The sequence below is a fragment of the Alosa pseudoharengus genome, unplaced genomic scaffold, assembly GCF_046254945.1.
Source record: "Alosa pseudoharengus isolate Yale_2024_CS ecotype anadromous, Long Island Sound unplaced genomic scaffold, YU_APseudo_1.1 YU_APseudo_1.1_scf_19, whole genome shotgun sequence".
Classification (NCBI taxonomy): Eukaryota; Metazoa; Chordata; class Actinopteri; order Clupeiformes; family Clupeidae; genus Alosa; species Alosa pseudoharengus.
Window position 1 is genome coordinate 11,691,919 of NW_027468657.1, and position 23,160 is coordinate 11,715,078.

A 23,160-nucleotide genomic window follows, 5' to 3' on the forward strand; every position below is an offset into this window, starting at 1 on the left:
CCCCATCCTGTATGTGGGCTGGGAGAAAATAAATGACACCTGGGAACGTGTGTGTGTGTGTGTGTGTGTTTGTGTGTGTGTGTGTGTGTGCGTCGTGTCTGTCTGTTTGTAGTTTAGAATATGAAATAGCATGCGTGTCTGTCTGATGACTTGATGCTACAGCTGTTTAGCAGTGAGAAGTGAGTTAGTCTGCACGTGCGTTTCCCTATGAGAACCATGACTAAATGTGAACAATGTCCAGGTGACAGATGTGCTTGTTTTTTATACTGAACAAGTGACTAACTTTCTTCTCATGTAAACAGCTGTAGCATCAAGTCATCAGAAGACAGAATGCTATTTCATCTTTATTCTTAAACTTAAACTTACAACACACACACACGCACGCACACACACACACACACACACACACACACACACACACACACACACACACACAGTGTGTGCTCTACCTTCATGAGATAAAAGGCTGTTTTCACACCTAATTAAACCTTCTAAAATCTCTCTCCCCCTATCTTCCCCTCCTTTTTTTGTGGTTTTCTATCCCCCCCTCTCTCTCTCTCCCTGCTGGTTGCCTTCTGCAGGTGAATGAGTGCGCTACAGGCAGCGGAGCTTAACCTGAGCCTGCTCCCCATCCTCCCTTCTCCTCTCAGGGGATGGCCAAGGTCCAGGATGGACACACACCAGAATGTGACAGGTAACTATCTATCTTACTTCATCACTATCACACACACACACACCCACACACACACCAGAATGTGACAAGTAACTATCTTACTTCATCACTATTGCATGTGCATGCACACACACACACACACACACCAGAATGTGACAAGTAACTATCTTACTTCATCACTATCACACATACACACACACACCAGAATGTGACAACACACACACACACACACACACACACACACACACACACACACACACACACACACACACACACACACACACACACACACACACACACACCAAGAATGTGACAGGTAACTATCTATCTTACTTCATCACTATCACACACACACACCAAAATGTGACAAGTAACTATTTTACTTCATCACTATCACGCATACGCACACACACACACACACACACCAGAATGTGGTAGGTAACTATCTTACTTCATCACTATCACGCACACACACACCATAATGTGACAGGAACTATCTTACTTCATCAAGATCACACACGCAGGCACGCTCGCTCGCTCGCTTGCACTCACACACGCATAACGCTGATAGACATGACAAACTAGCTGATCACTGGTGAATCACTGGTTAAATCAGTGGTTTAATCAGAGCTGGTGTAGTCACTGTGAATTATTTTCTCTTCCAGAAAAGTCTCTTTTTTACAGTAGGCTTAACAGGATTGAGCATTATTGATTCTGTAAATTCAAGGAGAAATAAGATTATTTCTGGGTAGGCATGTGTATGCATTCCTGTGTCTGAGGTCATGTATGCATGTGTGCGCGTGCATAAGTATATTTGAATATTTGATTTGTACGTGTGTGTGTGTGTGTGTGTGTTTGGTATGTAATGTGTGTGTTTGTGTGTGCATATGTTGGGTATTTAATGTGTTTGTGTGTGTGTGTGTGCATGTGCATATGTGTTGGGTATTTAATATGTGTGTGTGTGTGTGTGTGTGTGTGTTTGTGCATATGTGTTGGGTATTTAATATATGTGTGTGTGTGTGTGCATTTGTCTTGGGTATTTAATGTGTGTGTGTGCATTTGTGTTGGGTATTTAATGTGTGTGTGTGTGTGTGTGTGCACGCATTTGTGTTGGGTATTTAATGTGTGTGTGTGTGCATTTGTGTTGGGCATTTAATGTGTGTGTGTGTGTGTGTGCACGCATTTGTGTTGGGTATTTAATGTGTGTGTGTGTGCATTTGTGTTGGGCATTTAATGTATGTGTGTGTGTGTGTGTGTGTGTGTGTGCGTCAGCCCTGCGATGTTAGAGGAGAGCCGTGATGGAGTGAACAGCGCTAGCCTGACAGCCGGCTCAGCTCGACAGGTCTACGTTCAGCGTCACCACACACACGGTTTCGGCTTCATCGCAGGCAGCGAACGACCCGTCGTTGTACGCTCCGTCTCAGCAGGTGTGTGTGTGTGTGTGTGTGTGTGTGTGTGTGTGTGTGTGTGTGTGTGTGTGTGTGTGTGTGTGTGTGTGTGTGTGTGTGTGCGCGCGCGTGTGTGTATAAGAGCGAGAGTAGAATTTTTAATATTTTCTTTAAATGTAATTTTAATGGGTGTTTATAAAGGTTTGCAACCTATATATGTGTGTGTGTGTAGGATTGGTCGAGTGTGTATGCATCACTGTTGTCGTTACACCCAACTGTACACGTGTGTGTGTGTGTGTGTGTGTGTGTGTGTGTGTGTGTGTGTGTGTGTGTGTGTGTGTGTGTGTGTGTGTCTCGTATGTGTGTGCATACCCCCTTCCTCCCCAGACGGCCCTTCAGACGGAAAACTCCTACCGGGGGATCAGATCTTGGCCATCAACGGCGAGCCGGTTCACGACGCTGCCAGGGAAAGAGTCATAGACCTTGTAAGGTAACATCCTTTACTGCCACTGAGGGAAGGGAGTGGGTGAGGGAAGGGAGTGGGTGAGGGCGAGTAGGGCAGAGGATGGGGTCTGTGGGATGGGCACATAGCCAAACATCATGCCCAGGGGCAGTCCATCTTCCTTCCATACTCCATACCCAATGACCATAAGTCAAGTAAGCACGCCTTCCTCCAGACAGCACTGAGGGTGTCTCCCCTGTTTTGTTGATGTCTGAGTCTTGAATTGGTAATGAGTGAATAAAAACAGACTGCTCTAAAACGCTGATGGCGATCCCATGTATGGGGAACTGTGTGTTTTCTTAATTTTGGGGTGTGTGTGCAGCGAGTTTTAAGTCCACTCACTCACTACAACACTCAAACACACACACACACACACACACACACACACACACACACACACACACACCTGTCTCTGTCTCCTCTTCTCCTCCAGACGGTGTAAAGACTCTATAGTGCTCACGGTTATCCAGCCTCAGCAGGTAAGAAGTGGACATCTGGAAAGTGTAACCATTGTTTACATGCAGTAGGCTTTGTACTAAGCAGTATACATAGCTGTAGCTATTCACCACCTGCACTAAGGTTTAGGCTAAACAGCGAAACATGACTCAGCTAAAATGGCTTCATATGCTAAACATGACTCAGCTAAGTGACTTCAGAGTCTAGTTAATGCATATACAAATACTGCTGGTACACTGGGCCAGCTGTGTGGTAATTGTGTAGTTTGTGCACTAAGCCTTGCAGAATACTGAATGTTTTGTTTAATATTCTCAATTGAGTCATCCAATAAAAATAATAGTTTCCCAATCCCTTTTATTAGAGTGAGTTTACTGTAGAAATGGCTTTAAAAAAAATTGAGTTTGTTCAATGCATCTGTGTACTCCAAATCTTCTAAACGTCCTTTTTCATTTTTAAAAAAGCAAATGAAATGAAATGTGTTTTTGCTCTGTTCTCTCTCCCTCTCTCTTTGTAGTCTCCTAAATCTGCCTTCATAAGTGCAGCCAAGAAAGCACGCCTGCGAACCAACCCCCCAAAAGTGCGCTTTTCTGAGCAAGTGTCAATCAGCGACCCAGACTCAGTATGTCTTCCTGTCTGCTACACACACACACACACACATACACACACACACACACACACACTTTGAGCAAGTAATCTACTCTTTACCCCACTGCATTTTCAATTGCCTTTCGTTACGAGTACAAGTTTATTATCGGAGGACAAATTTTCTGAGTATCTCGGGGGAGAAAGCGCACCCCTCCCTCGGTGCACAACGGCGTGGGAGAAAAGAAATAGGGCTTCAGAATGCATTGTTACGTTGCCCCGTGATTATAAAAGTATTCTATATGTAGATATGTAGCCTATGTAGAATCAGACCATGTTGTAGCCTACTACACGGAAGTAGATGTTCTATATATCTAACAGCTCAGTTAAGGCAATGACGTCCTGACAGCTGTATCGATGAGACTAGAGGTATGAAATGACACGGAAACTTTCACCTATATTAATTTCTGGCCAGGATCGTTCAACAATCACATTGGACTAAGGAAGTAGTCCTACAACTTCATTCACAAGCAAAGCAAATGCACTGGAAATCAAGCACGGAAGTTAGAAAAACCTAGCATTTGTTATGTAGCCTCAATGTTGTCAGTGCAGGACACTACAGAGACGGTCGGCTGGGAAAAAAGATACTCTGTCGCTCTGTCTGAGTGGACATGCCTAGGCTATGTAGCCTAAATATAGGTGTACCCAGAGCCATATAAAGGTACCTTTATATGGCTCTGGGTGTACCCATAATATAACTATTGTTTTTAGGTTACATTGTCTGTATGGTGACGTTATAACCAGACTTAGCAATGCCAAGCAGAAGAATCAGCTGGCAATGGATTGGAAATGACTGCTTTTCAATCCGTAGCCATAGTCTTAATGCTTATTCTGGCTATAGCCTACAGAAGTGTGTCAAATAATATTATATTAAATATTTTATATTAAATAAAATATATTTGAGACAACCCCACCTGTGCACAAATACACGCACACACACACACACACACACACACACACACACACACACACACACACACACACACACACTCAATCCCCAGCCAATCCAAAGCAAATCCATCTTTAAAATCAATTTCAAATTCCACTTCGATTTCCTTCCATTATTCTCTCTTGTTTTCCACCCCGCCGATGCGCTCCTATCCTCGTATCAAGTCTCGGAGCCCCAGGTGAACGCAGACTTACTTGTGTCGGTCACACTAAAGTGAAAGGCATTGGAGATGATCTTACTCTAGTTTAGCGAGCCTCAAGAGCTCGTCTCGCTTGCTCTTAGTCCAAATCCCTGGGATGTGAGGAGAATTGATATGTGTCTAAATGTAGGGGATCTGTAAAGCAACTGTACAGGAGACAGTGCACTGGCACCTTTATGAACTTGAATTGAATAAATTGAATGGGAAATTGCTATTTGGTTAGCAAAAAAATAGAATCTGAGAGTAGTTTAGTTTGGGGCTAAATTATGTGATGTGAAGCTTTATGAGAAAGATGGATAATCCTCAAAGAACCTCTTTCAATTCAGATGGAGTTCCGGAGATGGCGAGTTTTCCATTTGATTGGATCCCCACAGCTGAGAGATGCTGACTAGACTAGCCAGCGTCTGATTGGTTGGAGCGCTCCATTTTGAATGAGCAGGCATGAGGATCGGAGCACAGCTGCACTTGCTTGCAGGACCTCAGCTTTCCCTCAGTGAGCTGCAATGTTGTTGTTATCCGCAGTCCATTCATTTGCAGTATGTTTCCTTTTTCAAATCAATGCTAAATCTGCTAGCCGGCACCCTCGCCTTGGGTGATATGGAGGCTCTCGTGGTAATGTCTCCTTCCCTGGCTTGTGTTCCCATCCATACAGTCCCCCACCCTCCTCCTCCTCCCCCACCTACTTCCCCTACAACCTTCCCGGCCACACAAGCAACGACGAGCTCTGGGTGCCGCCTCTCCACTTTAGTAAGGCCACGTGATGGGAGGGGCGTGCTGTTCTCCGGAAGGACGCGATTGGCTGGTCAGGCCTAGAGGCCGCAAATCGGTAAAGACCAAATACCACCGCCACCACCACCACTTCTACTATCACCACTACCACCACCGCGCTGCCTACAGTCATGCCAAACTCCATCTCCCGTGCGATCAGCAAGCTCTGGCTGCCGGCCAAATCACCAGACTTGCTCATCGACGCAAAAAGAGAGAGAGACAGGAGGTGCTCGTCATATACGTCTACATACATGCATACGTAGACCTGGGGCCTGAATTTCTCCAAGGGACTGAAATCAGCCAGTGGCGAGAGGCAGGAGCAAAAAACACCAGAGAACTTGTTTATTTTATTTTTTTGGAAAACTGGCAATTAGCGTGTTGCAGGTGTAAACAATTTTTTCCCTTTACAATGCTGGCATGTTGGCTGGCCTGCTTTCAGCTGTGTTGGTTTTATGCTGTAGACCACCATGACCAGCAATACCATGCCAGATTTGGCATAGAAACCAGCAAAAAAACCTGCACAGATGTGTGAAAAACAACATTATGCAGGTCCGTGCTGTATTTCGTGTGCCTAGCATGCCTAGCATGACCTATACATTCCTCTGTGTTGACATACCAGTGATTGAGAGGGCCAGCATTCCAGAAAGCTGGTCTGTATCGATTACTCCAGCAGGGCATCACTTCCTGTGTTTGAATTTCCCCTTGGGGATCAATAAAGTATCTATCTATCTATCTATCTATCTATCTATCTTGAGACCTTACTCACTGTTTTGTCCACCATGCTATTCTCAAGCCCAGTTCACAGCAGACACGATGATCTCTGATTGGGAATTGAACCGTAGTTTACCCTTCAACTTGCCTCTTGTCACTGATCCCCACTGCTCCCTGCCCGCTCCGCCCACCCCCGCCCTGCGTCTCCCCGACAGGCCGATGGCACTGTGTTATGCTAAACTCAACCTTTCACTGTCTCCGTTTAGCAGGTGTGGCAGCCATAGTCATTATTGAAGGGTTATTTTGTATTTATTTTTTTTGACAGAGCGCCATGGACGCTGAGGCCAGACTTGAGTGACACCTTTGAATGGGATATGGTTATGCTCTTTCTGTGGCGTACACGACTTGGGTGCCAAAGAGTGTTTGTGCCCTTTCAGATGCAACATGCAGCCAATTGACTGAGATTGCCTGGCGCAGAGAAGGCAATAGAGTCGACTCAAAAACCTCCACCTCGTCCGTCTGCCAATCCAGACAGCCTCAGTTAAATGCTGCAGTAATTATGTGTGAATAAACACCATATTCACGGCTATAGGTTGTGGTGAATGTTAGTTGATTTAGATTTTCAGACAAGCTGATTGCTTAACTCTACAACCTTTAAGGGGAAGAATGGCTACCTTGTAAGCACATAATAAGCAAAAGGGGTTGTCTCTTATGGTCTGTTAAGTTCCAAGGAGTAGTTAGTAGGGATTACATTGGATGACGGAGATTTTCTAAGATTGTTTCTTTCATCAGCGTGTGTAAATAATGTGTTTGGCTGAAGTGCTGTTAATGAGGCCTGTGTCTGTGTGTTTCATGCTAATCTTCACACTGTCAAGGGTTGAGAGGGCTAATTACCAGCATCATCGCACAGTGTTAGAAGGAGGCCGATTCGTGATTTCAGAGAGAAAGAGGGAGGCATTTATTGGAAAGAGTATCTATGTTTGCAGAAGATGTTTTTGAGCTCTGGTCCTCTTGATGGAATAGGAAGCAATTTGCTTACTGTGTTTGCTTTCTGCAATGTTGAATGAGAAGATTACAAGAGATTGTTCAAAGTTCAGGAAATGACATATTACTTTGAGTATATTTAAAACGACAAAATTTTACTTTAGGGTTGTTTTATGTACATTTTCAAGACGTCTGTGTAAGCTCTTCATGACAACTGACGCAAGCAAAATAAAACATTTAAATAGGCCAATTCCAACTGGTATCTGACGTTTTAAGCACTGCTTTTGTCAAATGCATTGCTTCCATTTTCCCACTTGCCTCAAGTGATGTGTCACTTCATTAACATTTAGCTGAAATGCAAAAGTCAACAGTTGAAGGATGCTATGCTAGAAACAAAAACATGAAATAGACGCCACTTGAAACAGATGCATGTCCATTTGACATCAATATTGTCAAAAGCAGGTTTTATGACTGCTAAAATCAGTCGGAATTAGACTTTATAAATGCTTGTGTGCTTATGCCAGTTGTTAGAAAGGGCTTATGCTGAGGTCCTGTAACTGTGCTCAGGATGGCCTAAAGTAAAGTGCAGCCAAAATAACTGCATGTAATTCGCGACTCTCCCATTAGCTGCTATGCTAAATATGCTAAATGTACTCTTATTCCTCTCTTTAGAAAAGGGGTATTATTTTGTCCCTATTAGAGAGAACTTTGTTGATCACCATTGACTGCCTTGTGGTTCAAGAAGCTGAGGTGTTTCAGTTTCCTGTCACAACAGCAAAAAAAGTTCTAGAACCAGTTATCTGGAGCCATTTTGGATTGTCTACTAACTGCATGGTTCTAACTGACATCCATGGCAGGATTCTCCTAATACAGGGACAAAGTCAAATAACCCCTGGGATTTTTTCTTTTTTTTTCTTTAGTGCAATTGCTAAAATCTGTTGTAAGGCTAACTCTGCAATATTCCCTTCATGTAACATCATGGGTAGGTGGCGTGCTCTCACTACCCTTTCTGAAACTTCATGTGAGTGCAACCTTTAGAATGGAGCAATATAGGTGGAGAGAAAAAGAGAGAGAGAGGGGGGGGGGGCAGGAGAGAGGGAGGGGGTGGAAGAGCAGTGTAAGAGATAACCTTGAGTCAGGAGCTTTTTTTCTTCTCATTTATAGTTACACAACTCTCATGGGCTTGGGATGAATGCAGCAGCGCTGGCGGTGACTGCAGCCGTGGCGTTGTAATCATGCCGCATACATATTAAAGCAAAGCTCTGTAGCGGGCTTGAATAAGCTCTCTCTTTTGATCACTGCACAATGCACTCCTGTCGACTCCTAAAGCAGTTTTGTCCCCCGTCAGACCACAATGGTGCAATTAAGGTATTGGGCCCCTCTCTCCAGCCATGTACTGTACGGTAACAAAGCTTAGCCTTTGAACCGAGATGTGATTGGCTGTGCTTGTCTCTTTACGTTCTTCTCCATCCAATTATAGACCTCTACGGCCCTCTAGTTCTCTCGCTCCCGCTTTTTTCTCTCTCTCTTTCTCTCTCCCTTACTTCTTGGAACTGATCAGGTTTTCTTTGTTGACCTTTGGAGTACTTCCTCATATGTCTCTAGCTCTGTTCCCAGACTTCGGTAACTGGTCTGCTTTTTCTCTCCTTCCTGAACCCACCCCCCTCTCTCTCTTCCTCTCTTCTTTTCTGCTGTCCAATGTCCTCTCATTCAGACAATGCTCAAAGACGATTCTTTACTCCTCATACCAAATGTGCTGAAGGTGTTCCTGGAGAATGGACAAATCAAGTCGTTTACATTTGACAGCCGGACCACGGTTAGGGTAAGGTAACGTGTGCCGTGTGTGTGTGTGTGTGTGTGTGTGTGTGTGTGTGTGTGTGTGTGTGTGTGTGTGTGTGTGCTCCGCTCTGTGACTGGATCAAGAACCTGGTTCTGTTCCACATGAACTTAGAATTGAGACATATCTTGTGAACTGGATAAAACTCAGAAAGTTTCAGAACAACACTTTGTTGGGTCAGAACGTAATATACAGTATGAATGTAAATTTAAAACCTTTAGGGGCAATTGCATCCCAAAAGTGTTATCAAAAGAACGGACAAAATGAAATTACCTAACGGACACACCTGATATGTCATCACATTATTATTACTCAAAATATCCTTTCAACCGCCTGGAACAATCTCCCCCAAAGTAATACTGAAACCTAATATCTGATACTGGACACAGCAGAATATGTATCTTTTTTTATGATGAAAGTGAGATATTACTTTTGTAAGAAAAATCCTAACTTGGCACAAGGAGCTATTTTCTTTGGGTGCCACTAAAGCGGTTCTCTATGCAGATCCGTTAAGCAAAGCAATTTACCTTTACATTTAAAAAAGATACAGATCTTGTTCCCCCTGTGGCATCGTGTCAGTGTGCAGTGTCCATTAGTATCCTGTGGCCGTGCCCTACGCACGTGGACGATGCAGGCATATATGCCAGAGTGCTCATTAGGTGACATCATTTGATTAAAAAAGAGAAATGTTCCCTCTCCTCTGGTACTGTAATGGAAAGAAAGCCCTAGCTTCATGTCAACTTGATTAAATATGACTACATTTAAATAAAAAAAGGACTAAAATGCAAATCTGTAGGATGCCATACATAGAAGGCTAAGCATGGTGTAGCGCAACGCAGATGCAGGGATGCTTTCTCTAGTCTCAATGAAAGTGGTACCTCGAGCGTGGATGTGGGAGAATGACTTTGAGGACGTTGGGTTTGTAGACTCAGCAATGTTAGGAGGGTCACCTTTATGGCTGTGGGGGGGGAGGATGCCATCAGTAATCCCGTCATGCCTGAATTAATCAGGATGTTGTCTGATACACCCATGAACAACAGCTGTAATCAAATACAAATCAGTCTATTAGTGAGGCTATTTATCATGCGTACATTGACCTGTTAGCGCACACAGTATGTGTATGTGTGTTTGTGTGTCTTGCCTTGCTCGTGTGGTGAACAGATTAATATTTCTTTTCTCCATAATCTTTACATAACAGCATGTGTACGAGATGGCGTTTCCGTCATTTTTAAATCTTTGGTCAATATTTATCTGTATCCAAATGTCAGATGGGAGACAACAGGCGCGTAGCTTGCTCCTCGCGAGCTGCCCTGCTTCTGAGGGAATTCCATTTCCGTTCTAGCATTTTCACCTCCCTACCAAGGGATTTGTGCTGATCAAATAAAACTAGATGCAGGTCAATGCATATTGACAAGACCCCACGCGAGGCTTCGCCACTAGGCAACACTTTCATGATGTGTGGCTTCAGCCAACACGCTTCCCTCGGCTAAGGCACGTGTCTTCTCCTTGTGGGTGTGTGGGTTTACGCGACACAGTCTTTATTAACATTTGTCGACCTTTACCTGGGCTGTGGCCAGGAGGCTGGGGGCGCCCCCTAGAGGCTGAGAGCTGGAGTAGTTACCATTCATTAATCTCATTGATCTCCACACTACACAGGATGAAAGTAAATGTCAGCCCTGTTTGCTCTGTGTGACTGCAGCGCATTCAGGACATGCTAGAATGCAGCCAACATCTGCACCTTACAAACAGGAAAATACTGGCATCTGCCTGACATGGTCGATACAGAGACCGACATGGCGTCTAGGGTGTTTTTTTTTTAAAATTTTGAATGAAGGAGGGAATTATGAGCTAAAACAAGCCGAAGTGTATCTCATTTGTATTTTTTTGTGGTTTGCTTCCTGGCGCAGGATGTGATATCGTCCCTGCAGGACCGCCTGTCTCTGCGCTACATCGAGCATTTCGCGCTGGTTCTGGAGTCCGGAGGATTGGACCAGAACCAGAGACTGCATCTGCTACAGGAGCATCAGCCTCTGTCTCACGTAGGAAACCACCTTCTTATCTTCCCGTCTCCCCGTCATCTCTCTCTCTCTCTCAAATGATGCTTCACTGGAATGAATAAATCTCGTTGACAAGTTTAGCTCTGTCCTATCATTTCTCCTCATTCCCTACCTGCCTTTCATATCTGCTATCTGAATGTCCACTTTCAACACATCGTCCCTCTCCTCACTTGCTCCTCTCCCCCTTTCCATCATCGCCCCTTCACCATATGAAAGATCGCCGTATAGAAACCTGTGGTCAGCCAGCTGAAACCCCTGAAGCAAATGTCTGCGGATTGATTTAATATTCGGAGACTGGACGCCCTGCTGTGTGTGAAGCATTGATCCAATTTACGGCCGAGAGAAATAAACCTGTATGTGGCTAGCTTGGGAGGTCAGGGGCACAATTACAGGGCTGGAGGCCGTAAGCCTCCACATCATTGACAGCGTGACTGCAGGGCAAGATGAATCCTGTCATTACTCCCCTACTGATTGGATGTAGCTACGTACATTTTCTATAGCATAAAGGACATACAAATGCCAGATTCAGAGAGCATAATTTGCCAGTGAAAAGAACATGTAATGGTATAATTATAGTCTGTATAAGACTGCTATTAACCCTTTCCCATGTTATGGCGTAATTGCATAAATGCATGTTTGCAGTGATGATGCTCCTTTATAGTTCGAGAAAAGATAATTAGGGTAACCCAGCATTACCACTAAAATTCTGTTGTCTGAAATCTCAGACAGGCGAATGAACAAGGCAGTATGATTCCAGTAATTCCAGGTCACCAAGGCAACAGATACCTGACCTGTCTGCTGATGCTACCGCTAACTCTGCCTTTGTTGTTCCCACAGGTTGTGCACAGGACCTACTTCCAGGGGATGAGGTGTCTTTTCCGGATCTGTTTCTTTCCGAAAGACCCTGCAGACTTGCTGAGGAGAGATCCTGCTGCGTTTGAGTACCTCTATATACAGGTACTCTCGCCGGCAAGCCAGTGCGCCATCACACCTTACTGCACATAAAAGGAAGCTCAGCTGAAGGAGATTCATTCACACCAGAAGGAGGGGGGAGTAGGATTGACAACAAAAATGTGTGATGTGCTGAATGCCTTATAGATGGCGCCGAGTTATCTGACATATCTGTGGCACTGGCCATCTAGTTGTCAGAGCGACATAAACACTGATGGTGTGGCATATTTCAAGGGTGTCTTTATGGGGCATTACTTACAGGCTTGACTAGGCAGTGTAATGCCAATCTGGTGTACCACAAACACACTTAGTGGATAAAGCCTGTCATCATGACATGTTGGCATTTTAAAAGGGTAATAATAACACAAACTAATGTCCTACAAAAATTATTTCAGTTGTCAGTTCACATCAAAGTTGTAAGCAAAGAAGGCTTTGTGCTGTGCTACAGTATCAGTTGACGATGTGAAGAGGACTCAATATATGTGTTTATATTTGTATTTACTCCACTCTAAGATTAAATGTTTAAGGCTTATCCCTTCTCAAAAGAAGCACTCAGTTGATCTAACTCCAACATTAATGAACATATTTTTTTGAAGACTTGTGAATGCTTAACATCTTTCCTGTTAAGACTGCCATCATGGCTGTTGCTAATGGCACAGCACATTGAGTAAGGCTTCACATTATGTCCTCTCTTGTCTCGACAGAGTCGCAATGACGTCATCAAAGAGCGCTTTGGCACGGACTGGAAGTCGGAGGTCACACTGAGACTGGCGGCCCTCCACATTTTCATCACCGTTTCCATAGCGAGGCCCAATCAGAAGATCTCCCTCAAACATGTTGAGTATGTACATATCCATCTTTCCGAGTACCCATGCAGTATTTTTTATACAACAGTGGTTGTGGGTGTTTGCACATATTTTGCGCACAACTGGAGTACAAGGAGCAGACAAACTGAATATGTGACAATTTGGAGAAACTGTTTCCCAAAAAACTGCATAATCCATCCACCATTCAAACTGGAGCAACAAACTTGTATTCTTCAGACTGCTATTTGCATACACACCAGTACTGAAAAAGAAGTATCCTCATAAAAGCCAAAATTGAAGGAGACTGTTTTGGTTTGGCTTCTCTCTGCAGAAAAGAATGGGGTCTTGAGCCCTTCCTCCCTCTCACCCTCCTCCCCACAGTCAAGGAGAAGAACGTCTGCAAGACTCTTTCCCAGCTCCTGAAGACCTATCAGCATCCTCCCCCAGCTGGTAATAAGGTGGGTTCCCAGGGCAACCAAACGAGAGTTGTTATCAGCCATACTGCGCGAGAGACAATATTTTGATTGCTCACATCCCCACATCAAAAAAAGGTGTTAGGGAGTGAATGTGAAATCAATTAAGGAAGCGTTAAACAGGGAAAAAGAAAATTAACTATCCATCAACAAACATGCCTTGGCAAGCAAGCCACAAACTGTTTTTTTTTATTATTATTATTTTATTTTTTTTCAACCATGCCAGTTCTGGCAATTAGCGAGTGTGGTTGGTCTTATCGCCTTAGAAGTGGAGAGTTTGCTAACCTTGGTCTCTAATTAGAGAGGTGAAACCAGCATGCAGGGGAATCACTGAGGCTACATGCAAGAACTAAACTAGCAGGCAGGGGAATCACTGAGGCTACATGCAAGAACTAAACTAGCAGGCAGGGGAATCACTGAGGCTACATGCAAGAACTAAAAAATGTCATTAGCAGGAGTCATCCCTATGCAATGAATCATCCAAGACCAAAACAAAAGAAAATTATTTAAAATGAATGAGGGCTTGTGACTGCCTAGAGGGAGAAATGTTGGTTTTGTGATTAATGACACACAACAAATTACGAGGGCCCGTAATTTGAAACATGTCTAATTACTCATGAGCAAAAACCACAGGAAGAGGAGGACATTTTGGATATTGATGAAGCTACAAGCTTCAGTTGCTTTGATTGTGAGGGTGGTGCTAACCTTTGACTGGACAATGAGTCTTAATGAGGGAAAATGTTAGTCATTATTATTTTTGTTCCCTCTGATTGAAATTGATTTTTGTTGGCAGGATATTTATGTCAGTGGTCAGTGATCATTATTTCCCCATTGCATTGGGTGGCATGAGACATTTTTCTACATCTTTCTGTGTTACTTATACTATGTTGATTACGGCAACTTTTTTTACCATTACTTTATGACAAACTCAGAATTAATTTAATGAAGACATAATAGCATGTTACTTAAATGTAGAGATGTATGGCTACTTCCACTGTGTGTAATTTTAATGACTAGTATAATTAGAGTAATATAGTCAAATTAAAGATGTTGTAATAACTTTAAATATTTGTGTTTTATGGTTTATGGACTTAGGTAACAGCACCCCGTGCTGGTGTGAGCTCTCTTGTGAAATGTCCTCTCAACCCCCTCACACCACCTCCACCTCCTCTTCCTCTCCCTCCATCCTTCCGTCTCCACCATGTCATTTCTGTTCCTCTCACCTAGGTTCCCCCGCTCCAGGGCAAGCTTCAGTACATGCGCGTCCTGAACGACCTTCCACCTTTCGGAGGCCTGCTTTTCCACACGGTTGGCCTGGTAATGTGACTCATAAAACCCTCCCCAGGTTGCTCTCCGATGGTCACGTATATACAGGCCTTAGGTGTCTGATCAGAAGCATACCATGGCGTAAAGTGGGTTTGGATTTGGCACCCGATATCGTTAGCCTAGCTTATCGTTAGCCTAGAAGTGGTTAGACCAGTTAGCCTATAGCTAGGGTAACGGTGTCAGACTGGGTTATTGCACACACAGAGAACAGAAAGATACCGGTATGTATCTTTTTTATCTAACTCTGGGGTATGTGCAAAGCCATGTAGAGTTCTGACATTTAGGCTGTAGATCCCTTTCAAGAGAGTTCCATTATCAGCATCATAGTTGGCCCCACAAGACTTCCGTTTTAACATTCCATATGTTATCTTAATGCATAGGAAGTAGATTGGGGCCCAAATAGAACGTTCAAGCATTGTTTTTGTTTTTATTGTTGAAAGGGTCCATAGGTTGAGGTTTTTCACAAGGTTCTAAGTCAAGCTACACAAAGAGTGCAAAATATGTACTGGAAATGTCATTTTTTGTTTATAGTTTTGTTAGATAGATAGATAGATTGATAGAATAGAATAGATTACACAGAAAGGCTATGCAACACAGTTCTAAAAGTTTGAGAGGATCAAAGTTTTAAATGAGGAATCAAACCCCCACAACCCCCCTATAAATCACCCCAAGGCTACATCCCTACAGCAAATGAGTCATACAGTGAAGATCGTTGAGATCTGATATGAAATCACCCTTGATGTCTGTCTAAAATAATAATAATAATAATAATAATAATAATAATAATAATAAAACATAATTCCTTGGGCAGAAATCAGAGGAAGGATATAGTCAAGGTTACTGACCTTTCAAAGTGCTGTTTTTCTTAGCGGCATTATTTGCATTTTGCTTTTGCAGGACGAGAAGCACTCGGCCACAACTCTGTTAGTGGGGCCGCGGCACGGGATCAGCCACGTAATTGACCTGAAGAACAACCTGACCACAGTCCTGGCAGAGTTCAGCCGGGTGGCAAAAGTCCAGTTGTTTCGGGAGCACCAGGGAGTGGCAAGAGTGGAGGTCACCATTCTGGAAGCGAAGGTGAGACATCAATTACTCTCGATTTTAAGGGAATTTGACACAGTCATGTAAATTGACTCCTAACATAGCAACTCTACAGAGATTAGTGCCCTCATGGTAGGAAAAGAGGACACATAAACCTCTCTCTGACGTGCAGTGCAATAGTACTAAGAAATTATCCTCTAGACGACATTGAGCTTGAATTTGTGCTTATCCTTCCCCCTAGCGAAAGCAAATCATCATCCATTTAAACTGCAGGAGATAGATACACACATTTTGTGCTAAATTGAACCAAATACAGAGGAATTAGAATGGATATCAGCTTTCCACAGACTGCTTCAAACAACACATTATGACCTCATAGAACGTGTCCTTCCCTTTGCCACTTCCTCCTAGCCACTGGTGTTGCTGATGGAGTGGCCTGATGCCTCGAATTTTGCCTGTCTGATCTCCGGCTACTACAAGCTCTATGTGGACCCCAAACGGACTGTCTACTACCGGACACCTGGTCAGTCTCATATGATCAAGGCAGGTATGTTAGTTGTCACCCCCTTGGTTTTGTGTGGTTAGCAGGTCTAAAAAAAACCCTATGTGAAACAGTACTTTGATTATGTATTGTATGCCTTTTCTATACAGTGTGTGAAGCATAATGCTGTAAACTTGAACTAAAACACTCATGTCTTTCCATCTCACTCGTCTATGGATTACCTGTCGTTAATACAAAAAGCATTTGGTCCCTCAGGTGCTTTTAAAATATCATTGTCAAAGATGGCTGGATGGTTTGAAAATGTCATCACTTTGTGTCATCAGTGGCATTTAATGTGCATTTAATCTTATGTTCAACTGACATAACTAACAACTGACACCTAACATGCTTTTCCACATGAGTATGTTGTAGAATTTTACAACATATATTATTTGACTTGACAGGGCATTCTCATGTGCTTGTATATACACTGAGGCTCAAGGTCAAGGTCTTTGTGTAAACTGGTTTCCATCAGTGAGACTTAAGTTTGAGCAAAATGCAATCTGAGGAAACACAAAATAGCACAAAGGGGTGACTCGCATTTCAACATTTCTCTCAAAATTGCCTGGAGTGTCATCAGCTTCCTCCATTTGCTTGGACCAGCTCCATTGACTCCTTGGGGATCTCATTCACATTGCCACCCGCTTCTCGATTTCTCTCATCTCCATCTTGGTTCTGTCCCATTGGATTGGGGGTTCATTTTTCTTGTTTCTGTTCTCCACATAAAAAAAGTCACATTCAGGATTTGTCGGTCCCGCCTGCTCTCTCTCTCTCTCTTTTTCATCAAAAGAACGTGTAATGCTCAGTCATTCTGTTGGATGTCCCAGCTCCTCTCTCTGTCCCCATATTGCTGTGATCAGTCCTGTGAGGGAGACTCATAGATATCACCGCTTGCCATGTGTTCCCTCGGGGGTGACCAAGTTTTCATCTCAGAGCAAAACAAGCAAAAAAAAAAAAAAACACCCACCCCTTTCATACGACTCCAAAACAACATCCATTCTGCTGTCGCCTCTCATCATCAGGACGCTCCATCCAACTAAAATCTGAGGGTTGTTCCACCTGTCAACTCCTCTGATGATTTTGCCCTTAGATTACAGAAGTGCCCATGCTCACTCAAGGCCCTCGGGTGCAACGGGTTCAAGCAGCGGTGGCGGTGGCGGAGGAGGAGGGAGTAGCCGGCGAGGCGAAGAGAGGGAAGGGCTGTCCCGAGAGCCGTCCCAGAAGGCGTCCTCCGGCTCAGCCTCGCAGCTCCCCCCGCCATCATCGCAACACCTGGGCCTCTGCCACATCCACCTGCGGGAACAGCAGCAGCTTCGGGAGTTGCAGCAGCAGGCCGAGGAGCAGCTGGACATTAACCAGAACCTCGTCTCGCAGAGCCGCTGCCGCACCAAGTCCGACCCCACGCTCAAGAGCACCGAGGCCATCATCGCTCGCCCGGACAGTCCCGCGGAGAGAGAAGAGGAGGGGGGGGGCAGTGGCGGAGGCGCGGGCTTCAGGAGCCGGGCGAAGACCTTGGAGCGCCCGCACCGTTCTGGACGTTTCTTCTGCGACTCCTGTAAGGCCAGGCTCAAGGCTGAGGGTCTGATGGTGGAGGACAGTCGAAGCAGTGGGAGCTCCGGGAAGCAGTGCTCCAGCGCCTGTGCCTCACGAGACGCAGATGTTGTGGACCTCATGGCCCTGCCCCTGCCCGGCAGCGATGACGACGAGGAGATGGAAGAGGACGCTGTCGGAAAACTGCAGCCTCCGCCTCCGGCCATTGCCGCTCCTCCCCCGGGGTTTCGGGATAACAGCTCCGACGAGGATGACCCGAATAAAAACCGCAAGGCTACTGCCAAAGCGGAGGGCACCGCAAAAGCAACAGCTGCCACGGCAACTATGACAACAACCACATCAGCAGCAGTAGTGGCAGAGGCTTCAGCAGTAGCAGCAACAGCTGCTGTCACCGCGGGAACAGTGGGAGCGACTCCGCAGGAAGTCCCAGTGACTCTGATTGATAACGTGGCCACCAGGACAGTGCGGGACCATGCCCAGGAGCTGGATGATGCGTTAGTCTCCACCCTGCAAGCCCTGGAGGCCCTGGCAGCCTCTGAGGACTATCCCCACCACCACCACCACCACCACCAGCAAACCCCTCAAACCGCAGGTGGACCTCTCACTGCTTCTCAGAAACACAGTCTCCTCTGTCTCTAATGTCTCTATATTTAGTATTTCCTTGCTTGACTGCCTATTTATTGAGGTTAAAATGGTGATTACTTGTACCCCATATGAGGGCCAAACAGATTTAAGCCTTTTTAGTATTCAGGCCGAGAGACCATTTAGTCTGGTTCTCGACAGGATCCTTAGCAAATGCCTCATTATATGCTGCTGCTTTGCAATGAGTTGAAAATGTAAATTGCTCATATTAAGCAGCAATATTGTAATTACCGTTTTCTCCTAAAACGTGACATCATTACGCGCAATAGACAGGTCAGGTGTTTAGAATTTGTCTGCTATCTAAATGTAAAATACCACTGTGTGAGAACAACTCTCCATCTGTTAAATATGCATGTGGTTGATGCCTCGTTATCAGTTATGGGATAATGACTTCTTTTATGGCTTAGGTAGTCTATTTATTTGTGCATAGTTTATTTTTATGCATTTTTCGTGACCCTGATTTGTTCTGTGTTCTGTCCCTCACAGGGTTAATAGTGCTGGCAGCGATCACCCCCGAGTCATCACTCGACTCTGGGCATGAGACCAACTCCTCTGAGCTGACGGATGTGTCTGAAATGGTGTCTGCCATGAAACAGCATCAGAACCAAGCTTACCTGCTGGCCCACCACATCAACAAGGAGCGCATCTTCAGCCGCAGAGACTTCCCACTGGCCATCCCTGGCTGCACTGCCCAGACTCTGGGTAGCGGGGCCTTTTCCATGACACAGATCCGTGGCGGCTGCCCACCGAAACAGGTGATCCTGAGCAAAACTGTGCCCTTGAAGGTCAGCCCCAGTCAAGGACCAGGGTCTCCCTGTCCTCCGGGCGAGCAGAGCAAAATCCAAGATCATCCACAGACTGAGGCGGATACAGGAAAGCCTGCAAAGCCAGAGCCTGTGAAGTCAAGCACGACTGAATCCCCCTCTCCTCTGGCCTCCCAGCAAAAGAAAGTTGTTGAACAGGTGGATGTGTCCACTGGTGGGAAAATTCAGAAAGTATCAGAGGGTAAACTGAGTCCTAACACTTCGGAGAGCATCAAAGGGAAAATTTCTGGACAGGTGAGTCCAGAGGTGACCAACAAAGCCTTACCCATCCTTTTGCCTGTAGATAGAATCGCTTCTGCCAAGCTTAGTCCCACGGAAATGTGCCAAGATGCCGAGACTGCCTCTAGTGAGACCATCAAGCCTTCAAGCTTTAAGGGCCTGCTGCCAGTTGACGACCTCTTCTGCACATGCCCAGTGAGGCCTGAGCCAGGGCCCCAATTGAGACTGAAGGACCCCCAGACCCAAAAGGTGGTGGTGTTCCACTCCTCCTCACCCACTGATGATGAAAGACTTCGTGCCAAGGGACTGCAACTGGCAAGCTGCAAAGAGAACACAGTGCGGACATCAGATCCTAGTTTAGCCAAGCCTAGTATGCACCCGCCACCTAAATATTCTCCTCACATTCCAGTGAAAACGGAACGCAAAGAGACACCTGACGACAAATCTGAGAGCAAAGTCCTCCCAGAGCAACAGAAAAGTCTTGCCAAATCCTCCTTACCTGTCCTGGTGGAAACAACACACATAACTACCTGCGGGGAAAAGGGTGCAACCATCCCCGGGGCTGAGCGCAAAAAGCAAAGCAGCAGTAGGAGCAAGTCCCAGCGCAGCGCACCGTTCCAGAGCTTCAGGAACCTGATCTCGGCCACTTTCCCGGCGCGTCTGCGCCGCGAGACGGACGAGCGGCGGGCGCAGCTGCAGAAGGTGCGGCAGTACGAGCTCGAGTTCCTGGAGGAGCTCCTCAAGCCCAAGACGTCGCAGGGCGAGTTTTTGCCCCAGGGGTCCTCGCCCGTCCCTGGAGGCACTCCGTGTGCCTGCCAGCTGCGCACGAGTCCCGTGCAGAAGGTCCCGGGCATCTCTCGGGAGCAGAGGCGCAGCTGCGACTGCAAGCGGATATGTCGTGGGATGAGGCTACCCGACACGCCTGTGGGGTCCTCCATGGAGCCCCGTGGTGGGAGAGAGAGGCCGATTTCCAAAACACCCCCTGCCATTCCCAAGGCTCCCCATAGCCAAGGCGCACCGCGGAGACCTCAGACGCTAGAGATCAAGACCACCAGAATCCGCTCCACCAGCCTGGAGTCTCGAGAACTTCGAGACACGCCTGTTTCCTGTTTGCCCACCTGCACTGCCCGCCCTGAGTGTATGGGGGCGCCGCAATACCAGAAACTCCAGCGAAGGTACAGCATTGGCGAGCTGGACAACAACAGTGACAGCACACCTCTCTATGCTGAGGTGAAATCCACCAAGGCCAAAAGCTTGGAGAAAGAGATGGAAAGAGTCAGGGCAACAGGACTCAGACTACCGACCCCAGTAGAGCCCATTCACACTCAAGGTAGTGAGACGAAAAAGAAAGGCGTCTTCTTTATCCAGGGAGAGGAGATTGTGCGTGAGACCCGGGAGGGGACCAGCGAGGTGCTGTTGGCAATACCCAGTGAAGGCAGCAGTGACGACCGGGAGAAGTGCTGCTCATTCTGCTTCTGCTACCGCAAGTGTGAGGCTGCCGACTCGAGCAGTGAGAAGGACGAGCTCTCGTACTCTGTCCCTCTGCAAGTCCTGCCCGGCATGCAACTGGACTCCCGCACCATGCCGGTGGTCAGCAAAACCTTACAGGTGCTCGACGCAGAGGACTGTAGCGGAGAGGAAGAGGAGGAGGAGGAGGAGGAGGAAGAGGAGCCCCAGACACAGGAGATCGACCTGCGTGCCTGCAGCAGTCTGGAAGCCAGCTTGGCACGAGTGCAGTCCCTGCAGGACAAGACGTTCTGCCTGCCCGACGGCTTCCTCATTGCGCAACTGGATGCCAACGAGCTGCTGGCCATCCTCCGGCAGTGCGCCAACAGCCCCCAGATAGAGGCCGAGCCCCGCATGCCCGCTGCCCGGCTGGCGGAGTACAAGCAAGAGCTGGCCGTGCGCTTCAAGGAGTTCCGCGCGTCGTGCCGGCGCGTGGCGAGCGTGGAGAAGAGCCCCACGCGCATGCTCAGCGCCGTCACCGCCAGCTTCCAGGTGCTGTGCAACCTGACGCAGACGTTCATCCGGCTGGTGCACGGCATACGCTCCGAGACCCAGCGGCTGCAGCTGCTGCGGAAAGTGGAGGAGGTGGCGGTCAACTACACGCTGCTCCTCCGGGCAGCCGAGGAGGCCATGGGACACTCCAGCAGCCTCCCCAACAAGAGTGCCAGCCCGCAAGCGCCTGCTGCCACGAACGCAGGCTCCCTCCCGCGCTCCATCAAAACCTTGCCCACCAAGTGAAGCCCATGAACATGAACATCCCCCACATCCCCTCCACACAAAGGGAGTCCTTAAGGACAGGGATCTGAGAACCCACAAAGTGGCTATCGCCGCTGCTGGGGGAGCTCACCGGGTCATATCTCAGTTATTGTTTACATTTGTTTTTACAGGACATAGTAGGATAAAGTGCAGATTCATTCTCATTAAACTGCTCCACACTATGTTTACAGGGGGGTGTCCAGCACAGTTGCCTCCCCCCCTCCCCACCCCACCCCATCTCCTCCATGTTGTTTCCTACCGAGGGACACCTGTGTATCCTGTCCTGTGTATCCTGTCCTGTGTATCCAGTTCGGGGAACAGTTCTGTCTCTAACTTTCTTATTTTATCTCCCTCACCACTGGATGATAAACAGGGCTAATGATTGCATTTCAACACTTGCTTCAAGGGGCTAGCAAACAGAGGGTTTTGTACTTACTGTATTTAAATGTATGTAATTAATTGATTAATTTATTATTAATTAATTTTATTTATTTTTGAAGGCAAGAGAAAAGATTATTTATGGGAGGACAGGAGATCATTGTCATTTTCATGATAAAATTATAGTATTCAAGACTTTATAATGAATTAAAATGAATTTACTCCTACGATGTACCCTAAACAGAATCACTGCAGAGACTGTCAGATAGTGCATTATGTGGATTAGGTAGTGCCAAATATTGATTCTTTGGTGACGTGTTTGTACGATTGTTACTTTTAAAATCACTGCTTACTGATGTGATACCACAAAAGAGCACTCTGCTGCAAGAGCAGAATCATTCACAGCAAAGGGGGAGTATCTGAGCAAAAACCATCATGTCTGAAGCTGAGTTTCCTGACACTCCAAGGCCATAAAATGTGCACACATACACACACACACACACGCACGCACACATGTGCACACACACACACAGGTAAGGAAAGACTGCTCAGAGTGGGGCAATGTAGCCGAAACCCAACTTTACCAGACACAGCAAAGATTCAGTTACTTGGATTAAAGATGTGAAGCTCTCTATTTCACTAAATCATGGTATTGTTTTCACTTTGTCATAAAGATGTTTAAAAGTAATGATATATCAAGTGTTTTTTGAGTCTCACATAGTGTTGTAAAGAAGTTTTTTGTTTTGTTTTTTTGTTTTAACAAAAAAGTGAATAGGATGTGAGAGTAAGCTTTGTGATTTCCAAAGCCTGCTCAATTAAAAAAAAGGAAAGGAAATAATTCAGATTCCATTTGATACCTTCTCACCTTGATGTGTAATGCATTGTGATAATAATTCCACATTAATTTATATCCTTAGACTGATCATAGGTCAATACAAACATATTGATTTACTCTAGATTCCCAAAATATACAGTATATT

General features: G+C 45.9%; 1 protein-coding gene across 1 annotated transcript; it reads left to right on the forward strand.

Moving 5' to 3' along the window:
- Positions 1 to 653: 653 nt before the first annotated feature.
- frmpd3 (FERM and PDZ domain containing 3) lies at positions 654 to 21,784 on the forward strand. The gene is made up of 15 exons (XM_076292862.1): positions 654 to 694; positions 1,946 to 2,100; positions 2,449 to 2,551; positions 2,997 to 3,042; positions 3,534 to 3,638; positions 8,987 to 9,094; positions 11,017 to 11,148; positions 12,004 to 12,123; positions 12,822 to 12,958; positions 13,255 to 13,381; positions 14,624 to 14,713; positions 15,620 to 15,799; positions 16,175 to 16,310; positions 17,395 to 18,447; positions 18,984 to 21,784. Exons 1-15 carry the CDS (start codon positions 654 to 656, stop codon positions 21,782 to 21,784), a joined length of 5,334 nt encoding a protein of 1,777 aa, XP_076148977.1.
- Positions 21,785 to 23,160: the final 1,376 nt, after the last annotated feature.